Source organism: Onychostruthus taczanowskii, unplaced genomic scaffold, assembly GCF_017590055.1.
Source record: "Onychostruthus taczanowskii isolate IOZ18803 unplaced genomic scaffold, ASM1759005v1 scaffold20, whole genome shotgun sequence".
NCBI lineage: Eukaryota > Metazoa > Chordata > Aves > Passeriformes > Passeridae > Onychostruthus > Onychostruthus taczanowskii.
Genome location: NW_024499240.1, coordinates 11,444,280 through 11,466,833, shown reverse-complemented (window position 1 = coordinate 11,466,833; position 22,554 = coordinate 11,444,280). Strand labels below are relative to the sequence as shown.

Below are 22,554 nucleotides of genomic sequence, written 5' to 3'. Positions count from 1 at the left end.
TGGGACTGATTTAGTCACATCTCTGCAAATGCTGATGCATTAATCAGTGTTGGCCCCTAATTTTGGAAGATGATAAAGAGTGCCATCCTTAACATGTGGCTGAAAGGAGCCATTTTCTCTGTCCTCCCATTGATAAAATCCTGCTGCCTCCCTGCAAAAGCACTTTTATGGTAAGCTGTTCTGTCTTTCTAAACAAAAGATCATTGCTGATAGAGATAAGTAACAGCAGTGCTATATATTTAAATAGTCATAGAAATTATTTTACATAAGACTGCTAAGTCAGTTCAGGAGTCAGGCTGTTACAACTGTGGATATACGCAGATAAAAATGATTGTGCATGAGCGTGCACTCAGATTTTCCATGGAGGTTCTTTTGGAGCTGTAACAGTTACTTCATCTCTGCACATAACCAATGTTTGTTGTCTTGTACAGACTGAAATTTGAAGCACTGAGGTTAATTGTATACCCATTCATTAACCTTGAATGCTTATTTTAAATTACATGGAGTCTTATCAGTTAATACAAGAAAGAATTTATTAACAATGAAAATTTTGGGATGTGTGTGCTCTGTTGTGAGTGACACTTTTGGGTTCATCCCAGCCTAGCAGAATCTACAAACACAAATATGTGTCTGGTGCCCTTGTGCAATGCAAAAGCAAAGGCAGGTGTCTCAAGACTGCAGTCCATAAGAGACAGCCTCTTTAAATTACCTTCAAAGTTACTTCACAATCCTTTAAAATCTTATATTGAAATCTCATTTCATTTTTGTAAGGATGGTAGATTAAATAAAAAAAATTTACTTCTAATGATCATAACCTGATGAAAATTTAGACACATTTGAATATTGCAGATGGAGACCATAAGATCAAAGCTGGCTTTTGGTTGGTGTTGTTGATCTCTTAACTCTGTTCAGAGGTAGGGTGAATGTTTTCAACTGGAATAAAGTAACATGAAGTCATGAAGCCAGTAAGGCAAGATCATGTAACACCTATGTATCAGACAGGCACTGCCTATTCCAGTGCCAGACATACTGTTCCTGGCTGACTTCATTCTGTCGGTATTAACAGCATAATTCACTCCTCCTGCTGACAAAAAAACCCCACTTGTACTGGATTAGCTGTTCCACATCACTGTGGAAACTATGGAAGACTGATTCAGGCAGTCATTTTGAATACAGTGTAGTGTGGGTTATAAGGTAGTGATGGCTTTGTCATTTCCTGTCATTAGGGCTTGATTACATGTTTCCAAGTGACCCAAAAAGTATCAAATTCTACTTAAGCAAATGACCAGAAAAGCATCTGGTAACAAAAAATGGAAACATAAATGATCTGGTTTTAATTCATGTGTATTAACACCTTATGTACTTGAAAAGGAACAGAGTGCCATTACTTTAAGGTTCAGAATAAATTTTCTTTCTTTCAGTAGGCTCTCAAAAGAGCACTTTCAGTCATGATTGCTAGTTTCTTTTGTTAAACTTGGCACTTCAGAGCTGAGTTGTTTCTCAAGAAAGCACTGCTGCAAGACATAAAAACCAGTCAAGAGACAGACCAGTGCTGAAGGGCAGGCCAAGGCTCTTCTCCCACACTAGAGTTTATGCTCTGAGCAATACTCCAAAGCCTGGGTGTCAGACAAAGCTGTTGCATCCCTTACAGAGCACGTGCTTAGCTCTTCTTTCCCATTCCCCATCGTGAGAAATACATTAAGGTTTTGTGGTGGAAGTTTAAAGCAATTCATGTCCTGCTTGACAGATGAAGTATAACTGTTTTCACGGCAGAAATTGTCCACTGCTATGATCTGTGTTATTACTGCAAGCAACAGCTTGTGACCATTCTTGTATGAACGTGGCACTGCACGTGGAGCTGCACGTTTGACATGGTTGAGCAGTTCTTTTAATGGCTTCAATCTGTGACAAGGAACAGACCTGAACAGTTGGAAACAAACTCATCTGCTCTTGTTGCTCTCAGGAATTGCCACTTAGGAGAGATTGTTGCTCCCAGAAATTCCTACACACAGAGCTCAGAATCTGCCTCCACTGTAGAGTCTGACCCAAAGTAAATAGGAGACCTTACTGTACAGTTTTACTACAAACTTGGGTAACTAAGAAAATGTAAAACTTCATCTGTCCTTCAAATAACACCAGAATGTTTGGTTATTCAGTGACACCAACTTAGAGAATCCCTTGTAAAAGCTACTGTTTCAGAATGTGTATCTTCGACACCTGTATCATTTGCAGGACCATACCGGGTTTGGGAAGATAACATTTTGGTGAGAGGAAGAAAGAATCAAGGGTATACAGGAATTTCTCTGAAGTTGTGAAGTAATGCATATAGAGATCCCATCCTATGGAATATCACCTCTACTGTGGTAAAATCATTGTCATCTTAATCAAATCAGTCTTGTGAAACCAACAATGTGAATGAGACAAATAGTTTCATCCTGCATATTTTAAAAAAGTTACAAATGTATTTCTGATCCTTTGTGATCAAGTCAAACCCTTTCTCATTAGGCATTTAACTTGACACTTAACCTAGACCCTGTGTAGCTACCGGAGAGGAACATGTTCTAAGTACATCAAATTCTCAGCACAAACACAACTGGCAGATTTTTAATGATACGCCCAATTGTTTGACAAGAAAAATATTTTGACATCAGTTTTTTCATTTGAATGTTTCCACAGCAAGCACATTTTTAAAAATGAAATCTGAAATAATTTGTCATCCTTTATATTTCATATGGCTAAAAATAATTCTTTCCAGGTGTTGACTTGCAATGAATTTCTATTTTAAATGCCTCAGTCACCAAATTTTTAGAGTAATTCAAGGTTTGGGGTAGGCTGGATTTAAACTTCTAATTTCAGATATTCTCTTCATGTAACTGCCAACTCCTCTTTCAGTCCTGGGCACTCTGCATCACCCAACTCCTACAAATACACTGAAGTGGCTGCTTGGAATGCTTAAGATGGTCAGTGTTTATTTTTCTAATAACCGTTAACACAACATCTGTTTTATTGTGGCAGGATCTCTAACAGACAAACGTCCACAAAATGTCAGTGGCTCTAATTCTTTGTGTGATTTCAGTAATGGATTTCTAAGTATGCCTATTTGTAATGTCTTGCTATGTTATCTGAAAGTTATCCCTTAATGCTTTCACCATTCATTCATCACTTTATTGCCTGCTTCACACCATGTTGCACAGTTGTTACAAAGCACTAACTTATTTTTTTTAACACAAGAACTTCCAGATTTTTATCACTAGTCAGATTATACTCAAATTAAGAAAATACATTTTTAAAATGCTTGTAGTCTTCTTTTATAGCATTTCAGAGAAACTGTTTTAGAGAAGTTACTAAGTACCAAATTGAAGAAATTCTTTCCAAGTGAAATAAAGGCTTAATTTTAAAGTTGTCAGCATGAAGATAAAATTTACACTCGAGTGTTGAGGGAGCCTGAGAATAGCAAGGTGACACCTCCCTTTGGTGAATGGAGACCCAAGGAATGGCAGGAGGCATCAGCACAGTAATTCTCTGTACCAGTATCTTGAGAAGCTGCTGGCAGTTAAAGCGATGGCTGTGCAGGCACAATGCTGGAACACAGCTTTGTTGAGCCCTGCAGGCTCTCTGAACCTCTCAATTCAGTCCTAACACACAAAGAATATGCTGTGTTCACCTCTGCAATTCAGACTGGGCCCTTGACATTACCAGCACAACAAAGCCAAGAGGTTACCCCAGCCTAACAGGCAGAGAGATTCTGTCTCAACAGTATGCACAAGCAATCCTTGTTCTTTTCTGAACAAAAATTTTGGGAGACCTATTTGTGATCCCAAATTTAAATTCTACCCTCAGAACGTACAATGATGCCCGTCAGAGCCGCTTGGCTGGTTCCATTCATGCTTATTCATTGAGGTGGCCGGGTGCCCATTCACATGGTACCAGACTATTTTCACTGTGTTGAACTGCCAAGAAGAACAGGTTTAGAAGAATAATCTGCACAGTGTTGAAGCTCTTCTGAAGAAAGATTTTTCCCAGCATTTTTTTAACACTACACATTTATTTTGTCTAAGAGCTTTTGACAAGTTACAATTCTCAAAAATGTTGCTAGAAGTAACAGACTGACCTAAGTCAGATAAATGCTGCGATCCCCAAACAGCACAAGTAATACCATCAGAGGTGTTTCAAAGAGGCAATGCCTAGCCTATCCTTCTTTGGTCAGATCCCCACCTTTCACAGGGCTTTTGTAAGCACCACAATCTGCTGTTCTACAATGCCTAAACAACAGGCTCCATCCCAAAAGATGCTATGCAAACCCCCTTTCTTATGAACAAAGCACCCCCGACAGGTTTTGTGTCTACTCCACAATTATGAACTCCACTGCAGATACTAGGACTGTAGTAGGACAGCAGGACAAATCTGAATGGATTTGTGGGCACATTAGTGCCAAGTGTTTCACAGCTGCAGGAACAGCAATGCTATCTGACAGCACTGGGGCAGTGACAAAAAAAACATATTCCCCCCAGTAACACATCATTGAGCTAGGAAAAGGGTCAATCATTTACACTGCACTCAAGCTGCTGCACAATTCTAAGTGTAATCTGGCATGGTTAGTTTTTGCTTTTTTTCCCATACCCACTCTGTCTCACTACAAGGAGGAGAAGAAACTCCCTACACTAACTGCCAGGTTATCACTTAAAAAGAAACCATGACCATTACAGCTACCACCAATGGCTTGCTTGGACCTCCTCAGAAACCACTATGGCTCTCCTAAAATTTAGTGAGGCTGCATTCACAAATACGTGCAGTTACTTCTAAGCATACGTGCTGTCAGCCCACATACCAAAACTTTTGTTCAGAGAAATTTAAGTAGAACATTCCAAAAAAGTACAGTTGTAAGTGGAGGCACTGCAAATGTCTGTCTCACTGTAGAAAAGAGACCATCTCCAGATCAAGCAAACTGTGACCTCACTGCACATGAAAAAAAATGAAAAAGGAAGAAAATCTACAAGAGGAACTTTGTTAGATATGAATGTTTATTTACAGTTTTTATTGGTCTCACAGAAAGTGTATGTAAGTACAGATGGACAGTTTCCATACTAACATACAATTTTCTACTTGCAAGGGACCTTGCTGAATTGCAGTGAGTTACTTTATCCATAATCATTCCTGTAGGCTTTTTCTTGGATACGTAACACCATTCTCCGAGCATAAAAATCCCTATATTCCTCAGGTAGTTCTTCAAGTGTTTTCAAGGCTCTGTCCAAGATCTGTATAGCTCTAGAGGCTGCCATGGGATCTTTATTTCCATAAGTGTCAGTCTTATCATAGGACTCAGCAGGAAGGTGCTTCCAAAAGACATTCAGTGCCACTCCAAATTCCTCAGAAATTACATTATGGAACCACAGAGCTGTAGCAAGAAATGTCTAAAATAAAAATTACTGTGCAAAACTTCCATGTGACTCCAAGCAAGTGTCAGAATTGCCCAAACGAAATCTAGTTGAAGAAAAGCCTCAACTACTGTATTTTTGTCTATTTATAGATATCCATATGAATGTATTGCATTGTACCAAATTTAAGAAGTTTTTCAAGACATTTATGCTGATCCGTAACTTCTCATAAAAGTAACAATTGCTGAAGTGTAGAGGTACTCAAATGTAAGCAAAGGATAAGCATGTGTCGGGTGAAAGAAAGACACCTTCCCTTGCTCTCCTCCACTCTAAATGCAGGTATCTATCTTCTCTTAGTCCCTAACCTTGCACATGCTGTCCAGGCATTAATGTAAACCAGCAGCATCAGCCAGCTCACTCAGGCAAAGTCTCTAATCTTCTCATAATGAAGGCATGAGGTTTTTCAGCTGAATCATGACTGTGGTAAGGAAGCCAAGACATCTTTGTTTCATTGAGGAAATTTAAAGAATCAGTTTAAAATGGTATATTTAGGATATCTGAATATTAAGCTAAAAGTACGAATGCTGTGTTCATTGCATCTTATTTGCCTGTAGGAGCTGAAGACATAGAAAAGTTTATTTTGAGAAATCAACATGAAACTTCTTTCAGGTTAGGAAGAGGGGCTGCTTCTACCTTCTTCATAATAACCAAACACATTCCTCAGAAAACAGCTTTTTTTTTCAGTGATATGCACTGCAGGATGCTGACAAAGCCCCATTCTCTGCACTCAGAAGTCCCTATACTCTCCATTCAGTCTTAAAGAGAGCCGAGTGTGTCTCAAGTTTGACTCTGCTCACCCACTGGCAAAGACAAACAAGTATCTGGACTCCATAAACAGAAAACAGGGATGCTGACATCAGCAGCAGTGTGACATATAACTGTATGGACATATCTAACTGTAACCAAAAGTTTATTTACGGAGAAACATAAAGGTCAGTTCAAAATTAAGTAACAATTCAAAGGCTAAAAAAATTTTATAAAATTACTTCCTAAAAACCTATTACCTTCTTGTTTACTGACCTGTTTATATGGCCCAGATAAAGTAAAAGTGACAGGGTAAGTCTTATCTGCTGCGAGCTCACAATGAGTTAAAATAAAATCAGTAACAAGGAGGAGTAGTTCAATAGGAATAATTCAAATGCCTTTTCCTGACTACCAGAATATGTCATGTCAGCCCAGGAGCAGCTTTCTGCTTGTGCAGAACAATGATTAGGACTTGTGTTTCCATTCCCCAAAGAGGATTATTAATCTTTAGAAGGTCCAAGAACTCTACCATCCGTAACTCTCATCAGACCATGTGCCTCATGGTGCTTAAGTGCCAGAGCTACAGAAGAACAGAAATAGTATTTCACTCTATCACTAAAAAACTGAGGTCACTGAAGTCATTTCAGATGGTAAGTTTAGAGTATTAATCTATTAAGACACAAATTCAGGACCATAGAGTGTACACTTGAGGGAAAGCAAGATTTGTAGGTAGATATAATAATACTGTTTCTCAAGTTAATTGTACAGTTCGAAAAAGTAAATTAGTTTTGCCAACATCTTTCAATGTTCCTACTTATAACAGAGAAATGCTTTAGTAATCTCTTACCATCTCCAGAAATCATAAATTAAAAACAAGACTGTTTAATACCATGCTATGGTAAGGAACTATTGACTACTTACCTGGAATAAATAACACATCTCCTGCTTCCAAAACACACTGATAGCGCTTGGCTTTCACAAAAAGGGGATATTTCTCCATGTCTGGGTTATCCACATCCAGCACCTCTGATTTAGTACCTAGGAAAATTTCACTGAATAAATATTCCCACTCTTCCAATAGTAACAAAGCATTATCATGTTGCTGGAGATGGCAGTTCTTGAATCAAATTTAGTACTGGTTTATTTCTCAAAACCAGGAAAACCTGATGACACCCCTCATTTACTGAAGAGATATTCTCCTGTTGTCTGTATTTGTTCTGTAACTGCAACCTTATTAACATCAAAAACCACTTTTTCTGACATCTAAATAACTATTTTGAACCCAGACAGAACATTTTACTCCTTCAGTTAGGTGTTGAAAATAATCAGGCAAAACTGCTGTTTTCCTTAGCTTTGACTAAAGCACACAGAATCAGAGTTAAAGGAACAAATTACTCCTTTTATAGCAAGTCATCTGTTAGTCATTATTTTCTACAGTGCAACACTTGTGAGCTGCAAAGCTAAGATCACCAGATCTCTGATCTAGATACCTGTGACATGCATACCTGATAAATATAAATATGGTGCATCTCGAGGACTGTACAAAACAACTCGTTTTCTCCCTGTGACTTGGATTAAAAAGTTGTCCATTACCTGGGATGAGTGTAATAATAGAGATGTCAGCCAAAGGTTGATGGAATAAATATATAGACTTCAACTGATCTAATTATTAGTTTAAAAAAAAGTATTAATAAAACCTTTACATGTTAAGAATTATCTTATAAATACATTTATTCAGAACTTACTGCACAGTGTTAGAAGACAATCTTATTTGGAATCTATTGCATTGCAGCCAGAAGCCACTACAATCATTGCACAGTTGTAAGTGTATTGTGCAACTAGAATTTATCCTAATCTGGGCATTAGAGTGAACAAAAAAAAGGAAAGCAATGTTGAAGACAAAATGTTTAAAATTACTGTGTTTCATATTTTCAACTGAAACTCAAAACAGTTTTAAAAAGGGAAACAAAATAAAACATCCTTTAATATTACAAATCTGGAATTAGACATAAACCCAGTTAAGATATTTTGCCTAAGCAATGCAACATTTAAACCTCACCGCACCACTGAATGTGGTTCATTTTACTATTTCAAAACATGAAGTTTGTTATTATTCTCTAATCTTTGACAGAGATTTGCACCTTATTCTCTCAACTCTGTAATGCCATCTGCAACATTTTATGCTAAACCCATGTATTACCTACATCATAATGTGTCCATAACTGTAATCCAGCTGAGCTGATGCGGAAGACACTAGAGAAGAACTGTTCCTTCTCAAAATACTCTGGAATATGAACATCTTCTGCTAAAATAGGAAACTGCTTCCTGATATCAGCAACATCCTGAAACGGAAAGGGTGTAACCCTTAGAGAACCCTCTGTGCACATTTAAATGGGAGAGCACTTCACAGTCATTTCCAATCATATGAAACGGGGTTAGAACTTCAGCACTGCCAAACACCTGAAATCAGCAATGCTTTTCAGCACTGGCTTGCCAAATGCCATTGATAAGGACAGCTAGAGAGCTGCTCTTCATCATGGCTGCTAGGAATCACACTGCACGAGCAAGAGATCAGCATAAATCCTTTTATATTACTTTAGAACAAAAGCTAAAGAAAGGCACTTTAGCAATGTTCTCTTCAGTGATCAGCTCAGCTCCCATGCAACAGCAACTATTTTAGACACAATGAAGTACTCTGACCTAAATCCATTCAGATTCACAAACCATGTGACCCTAAGTAAGTTGGATGACAACAGACGTTAAAAAATATTTCTAAACTGCAACTTTAGAATATTAGAACTGTAATCTCCAGTAACTTACCTTCCTAACATCTTCACCCACCGATCGCAAATAGTACTTTTCATCCTGAAGAGAACGCAAAAAAGTTACTGTTTGGGGATCTTTAATAAGAATTACTAAAACAAACAGAGAGCTTGTATTTTCTCATTTATCCAATGCAGAATCTCATTAAAATATGATACAAATAAAGGGCATCTAGAAATTCAGCTACTTTGTTATACTGCCATTTACTGATGCCTGCAGCTCATCTTGAGAAAAGGGAAAAATAAGTTAACTGAAAGAAGAGTAAAGTGTGGAGAGACTGGTCAACTGCTTCAGCACTGCTGTTACTGAACAGACTCAAAGCAAATGCAGATTATATAATTTAAGTTCTTCAGTATATTGATGCAGAAAACCATTTTTATTGGCTTCAAAACTTACAGCATTCTATACAGCATAAAAGGTAAAAAGCATGTCTACATTCAAAACTATTTGCTTCCCAATCACAGTTATCTGAAAAATTCCTAGCCTGAACACTGATATGTAGAGATAACCACACATTTGCTACTCACAAATTACGTTACAATATATCTGGATTTGTATTTTGATAGTCATCAAATTCTGAAATATCTTCACGACATTTTCTTGCAAAACACACAAATTATATGGTTGTTATTCTAAAGCAAGGTTTGATTTCTAAATTTCATACTGGAATTTCTGCTCATGTAAGCAGTTTTTGTTAAGAGAAACAGGATGAAGCTAACCACACTGCACACATACAAAAAAAAACTTCTAAAAATTACTTCTCACATTTTTTCCTTCGGCATCAACCCACGAGGCAGTTAAATTAAAGATTAACTTTTTTTACTGAAAATTTGAGACTTTACTGTAATTTAAGACTTTAAATTGCAATTCATCACTTTTCTCTCTATATACCAGCAAAATAAGCAACAGAAGAAACTGTGGCACTAAGGCAATTACCTCGGTAAGAAAGTACTCCTTGTGCTTGCCTTCAGCTGCTCTTCGTACAAATGCATCAAAAGGCAGAGTTCTGAAATACAAATATTTGAATTTATACCATGAATCAGTGGAACAACACATGGTCTAAACTCTAGATTTGTAATAAGCTCCCTTACCATATCAAGTGCAATGGAAGACGCAATAGGCTGCTCTCTTATTTTTTTTAACTTAACATGGTGACTAATCAGTGTTTGCAGCAGATATTTGAAGAGTTCTCCCGAGACAGAAATCCTACACTTAGAAACTTCTCTGTTTTAGTGAATTGTTCCAATATATATCCAAACAGAATCCTGTAGCAGGTGATGCTGGAAGCACCTCTGGAGCTCCTCCAGTCCAAGCCCCTTGCCAAGAGCAGGGCTCACGACAGCAGCTCGCACAGGACAGCATCCATTTCGGTTTTATGGATCTCCAAGGACAGAGACTCCATAATCTCTCTAGGCAACCTGTTCCTTTTGTTCCATTGTTTGACTAACCTCACTGTAAAACAGTGTGTGTCTGTGTGTGTTGAAGGGGTTAACAGAATCTCGTGTATTCCAGCTTGTGCCCATTGCCTCTTGTCCTGTCACCGTGGACCACAGAGAACACTGCTCCATCAAGTGTTCATACACTTTGTTAAGATCCCCTCTTGAGCTTAGGAGTTCTGAATGGTCTGAGTCACAGAACAAAACATTTTTCACAGTCAAATTAAGACTCAAACTGTGGCAATACTTGCTTAACTGTTTAAGTGTGTCATTTTTAGGCTTCTTTACTGTATATTTTTATAAATTTGCAGAAAAGTTCAGCATCAAGAAAACTCCAACAGGGAAGATGCACATATTTGTATCTATGCATTTTCTACTATGAATTTGTGCAGGAACACAGATAACTACCTTCATTTGTACATCTATAAAATTTATTTCAGTTATATGGATTTTTTAAAAAGAATATATGCTTTTTCAGCTCCTCAAAACACAGGCATCTTGATATTTCAAATGTTTCTTTGTAGTTTTCCTTAAATTTACTAAACACAACTTCACAAGATTCAAGAAGAGTCACTGGGCATTAGAGCTGGTCCCTCTGAAGTCAGAAAGAGTGTTACACATTTATCTACATAATGGGAGCTTTTCATGCAGATTACAGATTTTGGTATCAGTTGATAGCTGAATGGCAAACCAAGCACAATCAGCAACAGGCCATGTAGTCATTATTATGAATTCAGTGTTACATTCATGAGCTCACCATCTCACACTAAGTGTCACTGGATAATGAACCATTGCATGTAAACATCACATTTCAGGGCAACCACCAAGTGCCCAGGGTTAAGAAGAAACCATTCTCAAGTAAAATTTTTCTTGATCGTGTTATCTTTTTTACTACAATGTGAACCTGCCATCTGACAGTACTTAAACCAATTCTCTAAACATTTTAGGCTTGTTTGAAATAGGCAAATACAAAACCCATTGAAGTCAATGGAAAACCAAACAAAACCCAATGCTCTGACTTCAGCCAAACTGTTCTACCATGTCCACTTAGGTTTGCTGCTGAAGAAGGTGAGAGCACAGCTCTACTACAGCCTAAATTGATGCATTCTGGTGCTACCAGAGCTCTGCCCTTGCTATCTGCCCTCATCACCCCATCTCCCCCCTTACAGTAGCACTGGCACTCATCTGACCTCTCTGTGAACCTGCTTACAAAGCTAAAACAGCAGAAAACCATTTAGATTTCTGCAGCACGTCACAACCTGGCTGGATGAGTTCCAGAACCAACACAAAAACAGGAGTAGAGCATGCAACTCACAACAGAACTGCAGTACTACTAATGTTCATCAGTTTAAATTAATGGAACTGCATGTTAAGTCCTCAGAGTTTCTATTCTTTTGTTTCTACTTATGGTCCCGTCGGATTAGAATGAGGGGCTTGCTGTGGAAAAGGTCAAAGCTTCCTGAATTTCAAGTGAAGTATGTGGAAGTCCTGATACCTGCTTTAATGAAACACCACCAGAGCATCAGAGAGTCCACTTGGCTGTCTACAAACCTGCTAAAACTAAGACTCCAGAACAACTGTATGTGAACTCACAGCAAGAGATACTAAAAAAACCCCAAACGGAGCGGGGAAAATGAAGTGTGGAGATAAGGCAAAGTTAGTCAAGTACACCCTCATTTCAGAGATTCAATAGCTCATCATGCAGTGAGCAGAATGCCTCATGATTGCAATTTGTGTTTATCCCCTGAACAACAGGCTCCACTCAGAGACTTGTGGCTGGTTTGCACATGCAGCACAGGCTCCCAGCTGCTTACAAGTTTAACACACTGAGCACGTCCTGTTCCCACCTGGGGAAACAAAGGACTGCTAAAACAAAGGCGTTTACCCTTGAAGGACAACACAATGACTGAGATTAGATGAACTCAGAAGGAATGTTCTGGCAGTTACATAAGAGAAGCTCCAGAGGAGATCAAGGTTTTTTGTGGCCCACATCAAGATTAAAGAGCTGGTGAAATGGGCTGGTGAAATGTGTGGTGTCAGTGGTTTGAACATTCTGAAAGCTGCACATGCTAACTTTGAAAGGAGCTTGGTTTTAACTAGTTACACCCTTTCTGGAGTGGAATACCACGGCTGGCACACACACACCAGCATTCAAAGGGGATCAGACACACAGTGAGTCTATTCAACACTGAGAATGCACCATATAACTACAACAAAATCCAGGTCATCAAGTGTAGATATCAAGGGTCTTATGGTTTCATTTCAATTAACAGCTGCAAATTTGAATTTCCTACAAGAGTGTGCTGACAAAATACCTTTACAACACTCCATGACATCATTTTTAAGGTGCTGTTTGGCCCCTCATTTCACCTTCACTGTATTTATTCAGGCTGTAGAATTAATAGAAGTGGGAGAAATCTAGGACAACCCTTTGATACATTCTGTAATGTTTTCACAAACTATCTTCCTATTCCCACCCTCAGCTCCAAACAGATGCACTATATGTCTGTAAGTTACAAGCACATGCCTTTAAAATACAAGAGGCTTTGGAGTGAAGTACCTATACACAAAGTTCTTACTGAGGAAATCCATCTGTGGCACTGCAGAAACATGAATCTTCACTTCTTTAGATCCTTCAGCTTGGCTCAAGTAATCTGTTGTCCATTTGGTGGTGCAAGCACCCAGTTCCAGTCCTGTCAACACTACTGGCTTTCTCTAAGGAACAACATCAACAACAACAAAATTCAGTGGTGTACTACCACAGCATCCAACAGGAAAAAAAAAAAAAAACCAGAATGAATTTTTCAAATTACATCAAAGCAAACAAGTCAGCTGAATGCCAGGACCCACTACACAAGGTTACTACTAATCTGTTCACAAGCAATGTGAATCAAATGCTGAATGCTGAAACAAAATGCAGCAAATTATGGAACTGTTTCTATATTAACTATGTGTTCTTTCCTAACGAAAAGCATCCTCTCCTAAGGATATGGAGAGGCAAAGACAATTATAGCCCACACTTTGTGCTGGGGCCATTTAGGAATCCAGCCAAAGGAATGGATTTAATCCTTCTAGCCAAGGCTTAGCAAAAAACATGTCAAAGTCCACAAAGTTAAGGTGCAGCCTGTGAGCTGTGGTGATGCTGTTATGTTCGCATGAGAGAAGCTCTTTCCACCTATACCAGGTTCCTTACTGCTCACAACCACGCACGGGTTTGATCGAGCCTGCACACGAAAAGGAGAAAGCCACTTTTGCTTTTCATTGGGACCTCGGAGGGTGCGGGTAATGGCCGGGGGGCGGGACTAAAACAAGAGACGACAAAGCAGCAGAACGAACTTTTTAACCACTGCCAAACGCAATGGACTCTTACAGAGATCACCCGTCAGAACTTGCCAGCAGCTCAGACAGGACCTGCCCATAAAAGCTCCTTGCTCCTAAACTCCCGTTCCCCTCAAAGCATCAGGGACCTTTCCAGGAACACACAAACCCAAACCCTGGGCTCGGCCTGCCCCAGCTGTGCCCGCTGAGGAGCGGTCCCCGGACACCTCCTGCCTTGCCCTGTGTCGCCGTGGAGCCCCAGCCGCTCCGGCGGTTCCCGGGCAGAGCGCCCCGTACCCGCGGGTAGATGTCCCGGAGGAAGCGCTCCCGCGTCACCCCGTCCAGCCGCTCCACGGCCGCCTCCCGCAGCTCCCGCCGCTCCATGGCCGCGGGCACCGCGTCCGCCCCGCCGCTTCCCCCGGAAAGAAGAGCCCGCGCACAAGCGTTCCTGCCTCGCTCTCCGGGCAAGGGCCGGGAGCCCGCGGATCACGGAATTGTCAGGGCTGAAAGGGATCTCTGGAGAGCGTCGAGTCCAATCCCTGCCACGGCAGGGGCACCTGCAGCAGGGGACCCATGTCCCGGGGGGGCTTGAATGTCTCCCGAGACGGAGACTCCATGGCTTCCCCGGGCAGCCTGTTCCAGTGCTCTGCCACCCTCAGTGTAAGTAAGTTCTTTCTCAAGCTGAGGTGGAGCTTATTATCTTTTAGTTTATGGCCATTACTCTTCGTCCTGTCACGAGCACCACTGAGAAGTGTCTGGCACCATCCTCCTGGCAGCCGCCTTTGAGGTATTTCCATGAGGTATTTCGTGAGATCCCCTCACGATCTCCTCCAGGCTCCCGCAGCCTCCCCTCATGAACAGAGATGCTCCAGGCCCTTCATCATCCTTGTGGCATCCGCGGACTCTCCCCAGTAGCTCCTTGTCTCTCGTGTACTGAGAAGCCCAGAACTGACACCGTACCCAGACGCGGCCCCACCAGGGCCAGCAGAGGGGACGCCGCCCCTCTCCGGGGGTGACCGGGGCTCCGCTCCCCTGACCCAGCCCGGACCGCTCCGCCTGCGCCGGAACAGCGGTGGCCGCAGCCGTGTTTCCGGGGAGCGGCAGTTGCGGCGGACAGGGCGGGGCCGGGCCGGGCCATCATGGCGCTGCGCTGCGCGGCTCCGGGCCGTGTTCGCTGGCTGGCGCGGGCGCTGGCGGGCTCCGCCCGGTTCCTGCCGCCGGCTGCAGCCGCACCGGGCCCGCCGGGCCCCGCCCGGACCCGTCCGCCCCAGCTCAGCGCTCGGTTCGCCAGCAGTGCCGGATCCGGGACTGAGGGCCCTCAGCGGCGTGTCGTGGTAGTGAGGATCAGCAGCCCCTTCGCTTGGCTCCGCACCCGCTTCTACTACCTGCTCATCCGCCTCTACTTCGACCACGAATTCAGCATCGAGGAGTTCACGCGGGGAGCCAAGCAGGTCAGCGGGGCTGGGGCCTCGGGGCGAGGAGAGCGGCCGGCCTGAGGGGAAGGGTCCGCTGAGCCTCCCCAGGGGCTGCCGATGTGCGCGGTTATTTTCATGGAATTATAGAACCAGTTAGGTTGCAGAAGATTTCGGGGATAGTCACAGATTGACGGAACAGGTGAGGTAGGAATGGGCCACAGTGGGTCATCTGCTCCATCCTCCCTGCTCCAGCAAGGTCGTCCTAGAGCACATGGCTCTGGATTGTGTCCAGACAGGTCTAGAATATCTGCAGTGGGGGACACTCCACAACCTCTGAGCAACCTGTTCCAGTGCTTGGTCACACTCGCAGTAAAGAAGTCCTTCCTTGTGTTCAGGTGGATCTTCCTGTGCATCAGTTTCTGCCCATTGCCTCTTGTCCTGTTGCTTGGCCCACCGAGCAGAACGTGGTCCATACTCGTGGCACTGCTCCCCTTTAAATATTTATAAACATTGATGAGGTCCCTCTCAGCCATCTCTTCTTGAGGCTGAACAAGTCCCATAAGCTTTCCTTGTAGGAGAGATGCTCCAGTGCCCAATCCTTGCTGCTGGACCCACTCCAGGAGCTCTGTGTCTGTGCTGTTGAGTCCAGCGTGTCACCAAACACCGCTTCATCAGCCACTTTCTGGCATCAGTGCCATGTCCAGTCTTTCCTTAAACACCTCCAGGGATGATGACTCCACCACTTCCATGGGCAGCTCATTTCAATGTTTGACAGCTTTTTCCATGAAGAAATTCCTCCTGATGTCCTGCCTGATGTTATTATGTGTGGACATCATAGCACGAATGTGCTGCTGTGTCTAAAATACATGGAGCAGCACATTCCCAGCCCCTCTGCTGGCTCCAAGCACCACACTTCAAGGCAAATTACATTAGCAGAGCTGTACTTCAGGAATTTCTTGTTTTCCCAGATTCCACAATTAAAATGAACGGGTTAAGCCATCCCCCAAAGTATCATGAAGGAAGATGATTCCAAATGTTATAGAGATTTCAAGCAGCAGTGTGTCTCCTCTTAGCAGGTTTTCCTGAAATGATCAAGCTTAGACAGGCATAGAGCTGGTGTATATATATTTATTTCTCCAAATTTATGAGCCCAAGCCTTGTCAACAGAATGTGTCAAAGAGGGAAGTATCTCAAAGATGGTCATATGAAAATTACAGAGTTATCTGTTGGGAAACTTTATTGTTATGTTTACTTTTGCCAAAAAAAAAAAACAGCTCAAAACAACACATCAGGGGACAGAATGTTAAAATGATTAGGATCAATTCAAGAGAGGAAAAAGCCCAAAACAAATAATTTGACACATATGTGGAACCACCTGTTTTACCTTGGTCTGTTTTTTTGAGGCTTTATTTTGGTGTCTGTTTGTTTTTACTTGGTGTAGAGTCCTAAATACACTTTCCTTCACAAGTGCACTACTTGAATATGTAGAGGCATAATTTTATGTCAATATGCCTGCAAAATTGAGGGGAGAAAGGAGAGCTGACCTTCCTGAAGTCTAGAGACTAAACCAGATTTTTAAAGAAAATTTGTGAATTGCAGCATCAGTTTTGACTGAAACCAGAAGATGAATTGGAAAATAGGGCAGGAGAACAAAATATCTACAGGGAAAGACTGTGTGAATTATCAAAATTAGTAAAAGCAACATGCAAAATACTGCAAAGCTTTTTTTTTTTTTTCTTTTGTAAACTATAAATTCACCTATTGGAAGCTTTGATGTTTTAAACAAGAAATTGAAAAGAACTCGTATGTTTTTATCAATTCATGAAATCACTCTTGTAATGCTGGAGGGATTGCATTTCAATGGTGATACCCTCTGCAAATATTGAAGTCTTAAATCATGGACTATTTGCATAGCTTGTCATATACTTATGGATTTGTCTGAAAAATAAGCCAACCTAGAGTTACTTGTTTATGTTTGGTTTTTGTTTCTGTTTTATTTTGATAGGCCTTTTCTGTTGTTTCAAAGCTGCTGTCTCAGCGTAAACTTGAGCTGCTGGAAGAACTTGTATCAGCAGAGGTAAATGCTTTCCATCTCCTATTCTAGCAGTTGATTGTCTCTTACAAAGTAACATGGATGCACTCAGCCTGCCATTATCTACAAGTTGCCACTTTGGTTTAATTTGGGAAAAACAGAGTAATGTGACATAGGGTGGGCAATTTTTTGTCCTACAGCTTTTTTATGTTTATTTCAAGGTATGAAACTTAATTTGAAGTTACTGTATTTAAAACAAAATAAAATATATTTTAGCTGTTGACTAATGCCAGAAAGATTGCTGGTGTAGCAGGAAGGATGGAAAGGCAGTGGGCTCTGAATGCCAGGTGGAATTGTGTGTCTCTAGGTGTAGGCAGATGGCTGAAGCTGACTCAGTGTGTGCACCACAATTCGTGTGAAGAAAGAAACTGGTTTGTGCTCATCCCAGCTGCACTGATGCATTCCCACCCCCATCAGATCATAGAGCTGATTCCTGGTTTTGGCTGGAAGGCCTCAGTCTTGTGTCGTGGTCTCAGGGATGTGACTGACCTGGTTAAACATCAGTGCTGTGTTTTCTGTGTTTTTATGAATTTTTAATTGCTGAAGTTGTCTTGGCCTTCCCAGGGCATGGAGGTAACAGATGCATCAGAGTCAAGTGGAGGAGACACTCCAGGTCTCTGTCTGCCTTGTTACAGGATGTCAGCGTGGCCTGTCCTATTGCCACCCATGCCTTTGCAGCAAAAACTCTGGTGCTGTTCTAGTGCATCCCCTCTGAACAGTCTTGCCTCCTCTCTCTGAACAGAGATAGCAATAAAACGTGAGTTTGTTTCTTGCAGTTGTTCTGAAAGGGCTTCTCCTCTGCTTCCTCTTGAAAGAACTTGCTCTGGTCACTGTAAAATTTCGGGTTTACATTGATGCAGAGATTTCATGTAAGCCAAGGATGTAGTAGATGAGGCTGTGATCCCAGGCTACTTTGTCATTTCTTTGACCAGTGAATTTTGTACCTGCAAAATGTACTAGAAACCAGCGTCTCCTTGTGAAGGTTGCCTCTTGCTTCCATGTAACCTCTGCATTTGTTTGTTATTCAAAACAGAAGATCAAGTTAGGGTAAAAAATGAGTATCAGTTAAAAATAAGTTCTGCAGTTTCATCCTTTCTTGTGCCTTGACTTTGAATGGTGTTTGGGATGCTACCTCTGTGCAGTTTTTGCACCCCACCATTTTCTACTTAATACAGGCGTGTGGATCATAGGACACTGAGATAATGTGGATGTGAGTGTCATAAGGACATTAATTGCCAGGGGAACAATTTTCAATCAGTTTCAATCAGTTCAGTTGCAATGTTTCAGCTTTTTCTAAATGGAGTGTGGATCACAAAATGGCAAAGATAAAATCGTTGGTAATGAACCTGATTTTCAAAGAAATTTGTGAGAGATAGCTAAAAGACACCGAGTCTAAAGCTTAGGAACCTGCTCACAGTGAGAATTCAGTGGTGAGAAGGCAGAGTGTGATTGTGGGAGCAAGCTTCACTGGGCTGTTCTGGCTGACATGGCTTGTGTTGCTGCTGCTGTTTTGACAGTACCTTTTCTAAACATTTTTAAAGATGCTTGGTTTTCATTTGTTCTGAGCAGTAAATGGACTTTCTTCAATGCTGCTGAATTAGGGTTTAGGAATGCCCAAACTTCCCAGTGTTCCACTTTAGCTGTTACATGTGTTAGACAAATGTTTTAGCAGTACAGCTCATTTTATTAACTGCAGTAGAAATAGATTGTTACTTAAATTTCCTAATGAAAAACTAAGTGACAGTTTTTCTGAATTTAGGTACTTCAGGTGCTGAAGGAAAAGATTTCTTTGCTCCCTGACAGCCACAGGGATGCTTTAGCAGCTGACATTGATGCAATCATGTACACAACAGAAGGAGATGTTCGCATTTACTATGATGATGATGGTATGTTTAGAATCCTAAAACATTTCAGCAATGAGCAGTCTTATTTCCTGGGTTTGCTACTAAACAGAGATTTTCCATGCAGATGTGGTTTTGAGTACTGTTTCTCATCCCTTGTTTCTCAATTTGTAATTAATCCATATAAAATGTATTGATTTCCTTTTAAACCAGAGACAGATTATTGTTAATACATCATGGTACTGTTTTGACTTCTGTTTGGATTTTGCTTATTCCTCTTCCTTTGTACAGAATTTTATATTATTAGTCCTCAGCAATGTGAAACCACTCAAAAACAATTATTCTAATATATGTTAAAAGCAGTTCACTTCAACAGTGAAAATGCATCCTGCAAGAAGAATAGTGAAGGCTGGATAATGAACTAAATTTTGTTGGTTTAGTCTTTCTGTCACAAAATACACTTTGTTCTAGGACTCCTTGATTGGTTTGAGTTTTTTTAAGCTGGTGCTGAGCTCAAGCAAGGTTTTCTTTTGGTTGGATACCAGGATTGTGTGCTCTGTTCACTATCAGACACAGTGGAGACGATGTGTGGGTGCCTGGGTATTCACTTGAGCATTTCAAGTTGTCAGACCCAGTAAACATTTTTCCTGTTTTGGGAAACGGGAATTTCTTTTTCCCCTCTTAGATTGCTCCCATGTTTGAACTACTCTGCATGCATTTTTTATATCAGTAGTTATCTTTGGAATTTGTGGGAACCAACTTTTTTAATACAGTTTCATTATTTACATGTCACACCACACTCAAAATACATGTTTTTTTACAGAGTGTATTTTTATTCTTGCTAAACAGCATGAGTATGGCATAAAATAGCTTTATCACTCATTATTCTATCCTGTATTTTTTATGGCTGAAGTCAGCTGCCTTTCCAGGGTCTCACTAGAATATATGGTAGGTAGCAAATAGGAGCATTGACTGGTGAGAAACATGAGATCTCACTTAAGTTTTGATTTATTTCCAACAGGAAGAAAGTTTGTTAGCATCTTGATGTGCTTCTGGTATCTGAATGGTGCTAATCTACCTGACGAAGTACCAGGTGAAGCCAAAGTCTTCCAGATTGTGTTTGGAGATGAAAACACAAAAGAAAAGAAACATCTTTTAACAGCAAACTATGAGTAAGCTTGCTTGTCCCTTTGTTTTCCCGTGTCCATGAGTACCTGTGGGGTGGGCAGTCCTGCAAGCACTCCCACTGTGCCGCTGCAGAGCCCAGTGCTTTTAATTTACTTGGATTCTGATCTAAGTTAATTCTCATCCAGCTTTTCAGTTTTGGTTTTAGGGCCAAATATTTTAAATACCCCTAACGTCATTATGTTCTTTCCTTGCTTCTGGGTTGGTATTAATGAGAACTCTTCCTCTGTAAGGAAGAGCGGTATTTGGAACACTGAATGAGGTTTCTGATCCTCAAAGCACACATTAGGAAGATGGGTTTTCATAAGAATGCTTATAAATGATGTCTGTTTTGGTGTACTGATGTCAGAGCAGTGCAGAAAATATCTGTACAGTTGGAAAAATGTATTGAAAATAAGATTCTCAGAAGCTGGGAGAAGAGAGGATTTTTGTGTGATAAATGCAATATGATCAAGGATTTCTACACCCACCTTTGAAATTGAAAATATGGGGTCTAGGTGATGAGGAGCTCTGAAACAAAGGTAACACTCACGAGGAGACCAGTGCTTTTTGCCTGGATATGTTGTTGTGAATCCATCCCTTAGCTGAATTCAGCATCTTCCTTAGAGTTGGAGGTTTCTGAGGTTCCATTAACCTTGAGAGCCTTCCCTTTAAGCCTAAATATCTTCCCAATCCCACTTTGCAGGAGTGGATTTGCACAGGATTGCAAAGCAGTGATACTATACTGCTTTTGTCCATGACATGCAGATTATTTGAGAACATGAGAATTCAGCTTGAAGCTCAGACTTGTCTTTAGATAGGGGAGACTCAGTACTACTGTTAACTCGATCTTTGATGTAGTTCTGAAAATATCTTTTAAACTTTTTTTTATTTATCTTTTAAACATTTTTTTTAAATTCTTTTAAGTTTTCCTCTTCAGGAAAGAGGAAAATTTTCAAGTAAAATATGGAGCCCGTGATTTTCCTTCACTTACCATCCCATTAAATGAAACCCTTTATTTACAGATCAAAATCTTCTATAAAGCTTTATCCATATTCCTGCTATGAAAGCTGAGTGTTTTCTTGATATCAGGGTCTTTACAGTTGCTGCCTAATCCTGTCTGTGGGACATGAACCAAAGTGCTCTGAAGTCAGTGTATTCTGTTTCTTACTATGGAAATAATTTTTATCTTCCAATTTGGGGCATAAGCATTAAAGTTTAAGTGGCTTTTACAGCAATAAATTTGAAATAAAATATTTCTTTGTGATTTCTTGTCATATTAGTAGCTCCTGAAGGTCAAGTAAATCTTTACAACTCTTTACTTATTATCTTTCCCTTTTCAGGTTCCAGAGGGAGTTTACAGAAGGAGCAAAACCAGACTGGACTATTACACGGATTGAACATCCAAGGCTATTAGAATAAACGCCTTCTTACAGCCTTATTATTGTTTTGATGTAACAAATACCAGTCTTTTTTGGGTCTTTTTCTTCCCTTCCTGCCCTTTCCTCCAAAAGAGGGATGAATTTTCTATATATGATTTCCAATAATTCTTTCTGAAGTTTGCACTGTGCTGCAGTGTTACAGCAAAGCCTTTTCCCTGGAACGGGCTGGTAGAAATTTAACTCGTTCCAGTGCTCATCCAAGGCATTTAGACAGCACAGTTTCATTCAGGCAGGTGTAATGGATATGTCAATTTCTTACATTCTGACAAGAAATGGAACTATTTGAAAATAAACACTTAAATGACTGATGGCCTTTCTGAGTTACTTTCCTATGTTTCTTTTTTTCCCTAGGGACTGTACAATATATAAATGAATAACATGCAAGATGAAATAGAGGTAGATGGACTTCTTAGCTTGTTCATTTTGAGGTAATCTTGCTTTTGAATATATTTGAGGTTAAGAAAGTTAGAACTGCCATTAGTATTTGCTACAGGATTGGAGAAAGAAAAAGCTTTTAGCATTGCACTGGAAAAATGGATCAAACAGATATATGTTTTGGAAAATTTAAAAAAACCCTCCTTTCAATTCAGTAATATATAGGCAATTCCAAGTTTGGAGAATTATGGAAGAAAAATCAGTTAAAAACATGAATTTCAAGGGGACCTGACAGTGAAGTTAAATTAAGTCCTCTGTTTGAATTGTGTGTTAAAGGTGTTAAAGAAATTGTCCGTACAATTAGATGTTGCAACTGAACAATTTCCTAGTTGTCATTTTATCTGGTTTCTGGAATGTGAGAATCCTGGTGTAAGTAGCTGTAGACTTTTCTGTGTAGATCAACAGGAGA

At 40.6% G+C, this 22,554-nt stretch overlaps 2 protein-coding genes across 2 annotated transcripts; one reads left to right on the top strand and one right to left on the bottom strand.

Moving 5' to 3' along the window:
* Positions 1-5,003: 5,003 nt before the first annotated feature.
* On the bottom strand, positions 5,004-14,829 carry TYW5 (tRNA-yW synthesizing protein 5). The gene is made up of 8 exons (XM_041403478.1): positions 14,054-14,829; positions 12,999-13,153; positions 9,939-10,008; positions 9,000-9,044; positions 8,384-8,521; positions 7,685-7,772; positions 7,101-7,217; positions 5,004-5,395 (listed from the first exon to the last, which is right to left on the bottom strand). The coding sequence occupies exons 1-8, from the start codon at positions 14,138-14,140 to the stop codon at positions 5,139-5,141; spliced, it is 957 nt and encodes a 318-aa protein (XP_041259412.1). The 5' UTR covers positions 14,141-14,829; the 3' UTR covers positions 5,004-5,138.
* A 30-nt stretch (positions 14,830-14,859) lies between these two features.
* MAIP1 (matrix AAA peptidase interacting protein 1) lies at positions 14,860-22,015 on the top strand. Its single transcript, XM_041403480.1, has 5 exons — positions 14,860-15,207; positions 17,177-17,248; positions 19,023-19,149; positions 20,126-20,276; positions 21,612-22,015. The coding sequence occupies exons 1-5, from the start codon at positions 14,896-14,898 to the stop codon at positions 21,688-21,690; spliced, it is 741 nt and encodes a 246-aa protein (XP_041259414.1). The 5' UTR covers positions 14,860-14,895; the 3' UTR covers positions 21,691-22,015.
* The last annotated feature ends 539 nt before the right edge of the window (positions 22,016-22,554 follow it).

What these genes read in the sequence shown, in the direction of transcription:
- MAIP1 (XM_041403480.1), top strand. Translation starts at nt 14,896, where the DNA reads ATGGCGCTGCGCTGCGCGGCTCCGGGCCGTGTTCGCTGGCTGGCGCGG. An exon ending in AAGAACTTGTATCAGCAGAG is followed by an intron (nt 17,249 to 19,022) that starts GTAAATGCTTTC and finishes TTCTGAATTTAG; the next exon opens with GTACTTCAGGTGCTGAAGGA. An exon ending in CTTTTAACAGCAAACTATGA is followed by an intron (nt 20,277 to 21,611) that starts GTAAGCTTGCTT and finishes TTCCCTTTTCAG; the next exon opens with GTTCCAGAGGGAGTTTACAG.
- TYW5 (XM_041403478.1), bottom strand. Translation starts at nt 14,140, where the DNA reads ATGGAGCGGCGGGAGCTGCGGGAGGCGGCCGTGGAGCGGCTGGACGGG. An exon ending in TCCGGGACATCTACCCGCGG is followed by an intron (nt 13,154 to 14,053) that starts GTACGGGGCGCT and finishes GTTGTTCCTTAG; the next exon opens with AGAAAGCCAGTAGTGTTGAC. An exon ending in ACCATATTTATATTTATCAG is followed by an intron (nt 7,218 to 7,684) that starts GTATGCATGTCA and finishes AAATTTTCCTAG; the next exon opens with GTACTAAATCAGAGGTGCTG.